General features: G+C 36.3%; 1 protein-coding gene across 1 annotated transcript in view; it reads left to right on the forward strand.

Moving 5' to 3' along the window:
* Positions 1-5,979, forward strand: part of col25a1 (collagen type XXV alpha 1 chain) — a 345,048-nt gene that overhangs the window by 306,893 nt on the left and 32,176 nt on the right. Inside the window, exon 25 of the mRNA XM_016575979.1 lies at positions 2,952-3,002. Within this exon, the coding sequence (XP_016431465.1) occupies positions 2,952-3,002 (51 nt within the window). The remainder of the gene's footprint in view (positions 1-2,951; positions 3,003-5,979) is intronic.

Genomic DNA, 5,979 nt, shown 5'->3' on the forward strand with positions numbered 1-5,979 from the left:
GACATTCTATTTTAGTGAATTTCTCTGAGACTATACATGCCACAGTTTTAAGTCTAGCTTTTCAGAGATACCAAATGATTGGATGTTTCACCATGACCACTCCCTCTCCTATGGCTGACGTTAATTTAGTGATTACATTTAACACCCTTATGGAAATATGCTAATATTTTGTAATGATCGTTTAAATCTGACTAATTTTCAAATTGTTTGTCATAAATCAACATCTCAGGAAAATGTTATGGGGTTTCAAATCAAAATATGACTTTCTGTTATGAAACAGGACATCGATTTCATTCATATCCACTGTAGAGGACACCAGGACTTAAAGCATGTTTATTACACATTTTGGGATACACAACAAATGAATAGGGAAAAAAATTATATATCAATATTCCTATGAAAAATTTGATATTATTATGAAAATCTTGCCAATTATTACTCCCATAATTGCACTTGTTTTTTCATTCTATGTTGCCCCAAAAACACATTAATATGCAAATTAGATACAGTTTATAGATACATTATATATAATGGGAAAACCCGTTTATGGCCATTTTACACACATTTTGCATAAAGAAAAATGGTCTTTAAAAATATATTTCATAACATAGTTGAGAATCGTCTTTATTTAAAGTTTAGTATAAAAATAAAAAAATTGATTTGTGATTAAAACAAAAATCCCACTTTTTTGCCTTTTCATGTCTATTCATGTCTTTTTATTTTTTTTAAAAACAGGACTTTTTAAAGTCCTGATGTACTCTACAGAGGACATAGCATAACACATGAATAAAATATAATTTAAAAAAAAATTTTTTTTTTAAATTGTGTTCTTATGTTCTAAACAATGTAATGACATGAAAAATACCAAATTCACAAAACTTTTTTTTTCCTGGTAGTCAGGAGGATGGGCCATTTTACAGAATTGGTGCAAACTGCTGTCCCACAACCAAAAAACACATTTAAAAAGCATTTAAGTATTCAAATCTTAGATGTTTATTAAGATTCTTCTATTTTCGATTGAAACCCACAATAATATTTAAAATATTAGTAAGCTTAATATATATAAAATAATAATTTATTGGGTACTTTCAAATGGGAGGTGGCTGTCCCAAACTCTAACACCTAAATTTCAACTTATGAAAATATTTAAATAATTTTTGTATTTTTTTCCATTGTTGTTTTTAAAAGTATCTTTTTTATTCTTTTAAAAAGTGAAGTTCAAAAAAATATTTATTTTATATTTTCTTTGTAAATTATGAAACTTTATGTAAAAATGTGTTCGACATTTTTTAATGTCACTACCGAAACAGTGTGTTTTAGTCTGTTGGCCGAGACTGATTTTAACGAAACCCATAAATTTATGATAAGGAAATATTCCTGTGTCCCCCCCTCTCATAGCTACAAGGTGTGAGTAGATAGGTCTCCTCATTTTGAGGTAAATGTGTTCAAACGTCTGAAAAATCTGTGTGTGACTTTAAGGAACGTCACTACTGAACACATTTTTTCTGCAATTAAGCACACTTTTTTGGGAGTTATTCCATAACATTTAGTTTTTATATGTATACCACTGTTGCTAGCTAACCATGTGCTGATTAGCATCTTTGAGCTAGGTTCAAAATTATCTAAAATTGTCACTACCTAAACAGTCACTACCGAAACATGTCATAATTGTTTCGGTAGTGACAAATGGGAACACATAAGCCTGATATTTGGGGGAAATAAAAAAAATTTTAGTACAGTTATGCAATTGTTTTGTATTTTAGTATGTTTTAGTAGTCTTTTAGTATGTGAGTTAAAATTCTGTAATGTGATGTGGTTGCTACCAAAGCATTACTGTTACTACTGAAAATGTGCTGTCGCTACCGAAACATGGGGTGTTTTGTCAAAAATAAATTATACTGAATTATCGACTAAGATGTTATGATAGATTTTGGTTCATTGTCACTACCTAAACAGTCACTACCGAAACATGTCATAATTGTTTTGGTAGTGACAAATGGGAACACATAAGCCTGATATTTGGGGGAAATAAACAAAATTTTAGTACAGTTATGCAATTGTTTTGTATTTTAGTATGTTTTAGTAGTCTTTTAGTATGTGAGTTAAAATTCTGTAATGTGATGTGGTTGCTACCAAAGCATTACTGTTACTACTGAAAATGTGCTGTCGCTACCGAAACATGGGGTGTTTTGTCAAAAATAAATTATACTGAATTATCGACTAAGATGTTATGATAGATTTTGGTTCAGTGTATATTCAAACTAATGAATCCTTAACTGATCCTTAAATGAATCAGTATGGTCAACTTTTTACCTTTTACAAAGAAAAATTGGGTTCAAAATACAACAAATCTCGTAAATTACACTTGAAATATTGTTAAAAATTTAATTGGATTTAAAAACGTATTTTTTTAAAATATATAAATATATAAATCAACAAACAAAATGAGAAGAATTTACACATCATCATACTGTTCAAAAGTTTACATTCCCCGGCTCTTAATGTATTGTGTTGCCTTCTTGAGCATCAGTAATTTTTTTCACCTTTTGTAATAGTTGTGTATGAGTCCCTTAGTTGTCCTCAGTGTGAAAATATGGATCTCAAAATCATACAGTCACTTTTGGAAAGGGTTCAAATATGCAGAAGATGCTGGAAAACCAAAGAATGTGCAAGAGCTGTATGATTTTTCTGAAGAACAGCAGGCTGTTGAACTGCTCAGGACCAACAAGGAACTCATGAACAACTATCACAAAATATAAAAACAGTCGTGGATCATCCAGGAAATGACACACAGTATATGTAAACTTATGAGCACAACTGTGTGTGTGTGTGTGTGTGTATATATATATATATATATATATATATATATATATATGTATGTATATGTATGTATGTATACACTCATACACCTATATATTTCATTTTCAGTTTCATTTTGCTCACATTTACAGATTATTGGGCCCCCTGGAGCACCTGGTCCACATGGACCACCTGGCCCCATGGTGAGTTAAAAATGCACAACAGAAATGGCATAAGATAGTAACACTTTTTTTTAATAGAATCTTGAATTAAGATTTTTTTTCTTGCCCCACTAACACAAACACACACACACACATGCATAAATACAGTGTGGTTTATGCTTGAAACAAAAACCCTTTGCCAGTCTTAATATATTACATTACATTTGGAACAATGCACATTTAGCCAGTTGTTATCACAGAAAAAAAAATTTTTTTACGAAGCTGAGGGGTTTTGAAGGAGTTTATTCTGCTATAACAACCAGCTGGTTGTATATCGTATCACTTATTACATGACTTCTAGACACATAAAAAAATGAAATAAACTGACAATATATTGATTTGAGTTTAAATATTTTATCTAAAAAAACTCAAAGCTTCTATAAAAGAAAAACATTTGTCTATCTAGATAAATCATCTAAGGTTATGCATGTAACCATGGTTCCCCGAGAGGAAACGACACTGCGTCCTCTAGCGCAGTGTTTCCCAACCGGGGTGCCGTCTGTCGAGAGCAGGGGTGCCGTGACACTTTGGGGAATGCTGCCAGTATGACCGTTGTCTGAAGGACGTGTAAAAACTCCAATCCTATTGGTCAACATAGCCTGAGACGTCTTAGGCAGGTGAACATGTCACCAACTTAGTTGTTTAAAGGAGACGTGAAACAGGCAGGCTGAAGGCATGACAAGGGTTACATGCGTAACTCAAGACGTTCCCCTTCTAGGGAACTCGTGGGGAACAAAATGCCAACTATGCCATGCCGAGACACATGCCTGTCCACCAGGTGAGAGAGCACCAAGGAAGTGAAAGACATACACCTAACTTTTTCTCAGAAGGGGGCCAAGCCACTGACACCCCGGGCTGCTCACATAACCTGGCAGAAATGGGGAACCCAATTTCAAATAAAGGGGAACACCCAAACCAAGTTAAGAACACAGCTATCCACAGATAGCTATGCTATGTGAGCAACACTAGCCTGGATACTCAAGATCACTGAAGAGGCTAACTAGAAAACCTGTAGATAGGAACTCAAAAGCCGCTTTTCCACTGTCGGGCCAAAAGCGGGCGTGCTAGTGCGTGCCAGGGCCAGTCGTGTTTCCACTGTCACTTCCAGGGCTTGATCGTGCCTCGTCGGGGCTTCCTCTGGGCCAACGGCCAGGGATTTTCGGCCCGCCGAATACCTTGGGCCAAAGCGGGCCAGCTGGGACTAGAGGAGTGGTCATGAACAAAGGCGGAGTTTATCCGAGTTAGAGACGGTCGGCACCGCTGTTCATTTCCCATGTTTTCATATCAAGCTATCAGCTAGCATCAACATTTAAGACATTTAAAACAATTTTAATGGCAAAACTCACTTTCAGACACCAGCGAGTGTCTGAATTAACTTATAACTTACTGAATTAACTTACAATTACCAGATGAGAATTCTGATCACCGTATGAGGCAGAAATGTATTAAACGTGATGCTAAAGGCTACATATGCTAACAATCGCTATAATAAAAACACGTTACGATTATGAAAATACCAGAGACCACTTTAAGAACACCGAAGACAAATCATAAATGATTATAATCATGTAATTATTTGGTTTCATATTTGTTCGGTCTCCTCCATGGGTCTTTGTTGATACAGGACTTTTGCATCCGCATATTTCATAAATTTCATATACTCCGTGTAACTCAGATTTACTGTCTGTGAGCTCCCTCTGTCAAAAGACTATGCACGCTAGCCATTAACGTTACCTTAGTAAACATGGTAAATACGACCGCTTGAAGAAATCAGACGTCAGCTTCTTACTCTCTATCACAATCGTGTATTTATTTAGTTACATATTTTATCTGTCATAAGTCTCGTCTCGAAAGTTTAGCTCCGCGTATGTCATAAAAATATAATAATGCTTTTTGTTCGGGAGCTTTTATAAAAATATAGAAATGTTCATTCTTTCTAAATGTGATGTATATACTGTGACTACAAACAAACAGAAACAGACTCGACTGAGTAGGTAGGCTATGTTCATACCGCTTTATTTCTGTGTGACTAATTTTCAATCCTGATAAATGAATTCATTATGATCAATGTATCACTTATTATTGTAAAACATTGATGCTTTTGGATTTAAATCTTTAACAAAGCATGCAAAAAAATGGCCGCTTTTATCATGTTAGTTTTGTGATCGCGCTAGTTCCAGTGACTTATTTTTTATTAGTTTTCTGATAACTTCTCTTTGTTGGTGAAATGATGGGGTTGTGTGACGTTGTTCCTGAGAGGCATGTAAATGGCAGGATTTAGTGAAGCGCAGCAGAGCTTCTGGCCCGACGGTGGAAACGCATCGTGATTTTGGCCTCGGTGCTACAGGTCCGAGGCTATTATCCCCGCCCGGCCCGTTTAAAGCACTGGCTCGCACTGGCCCAACAGTGGAAAAGCGGCTAAAGAGATTGCTACTTAAACCCAAGTAAGGAGAGTAACTGCAGAGCTAGAATACGGCTATCCTCGGATATCTATATTCTAAAGGTCTTATGAAAGGCTCGTAGACCAAAAATGCAAATTAAACACAGCTGGCCTCAGATAGCCATCAAGTTAAACCTTCCTACAAAGCCTGCAAAAGCCTTCCAAAAAAGCCTGCACCGGTCCTTTACGGGCCCACTTAGGGCTAGCCTAAGGGCCCCCAGCGGGCTGCCAGCGCAGGGCCTCTGAGATTAGGCTCATTGGCAAAACGTTGGCCCCTTAGTGCTGGCCCTGCACGGGCAGCCCTCACTTAGCCCACACTATTAATCTACAACAGGGGTGCCCAACCTGGTCCTGATCAAACACAACTGAACCAACTAATTAGGATCTGAAGGAGCACTTGATAATTACAGACAGGATTGTTTAATCAGGGTTGGAACTTAACTCTGCAGGACACCGGCCCTCCACGACCGAGTTTGGGCACCCCTGCTTTAAATACTTTTCAGCTACTATAACTTAAGT

This window comes from Sinocyclocheilus rhinocerous, unplaced genomic scaffold (assembly GCF_001515625.1).
Source record: "Sinocyclocheilus rhinocerous isolate Xijiao unplaced genomic scaffold, SAMN03320098_v1.1 scaffold1015, whole genome shotgun sequence".
In the NCBI taxonomy this organism is placed as follows: domain Eukaryota; kingdom Metazoa; phylum Chordata; class Actinopteri; order Cypriniformes; family Cyprinidae; genus Sinocyclocheilus; species Sinocyclocheilus rhinocerous.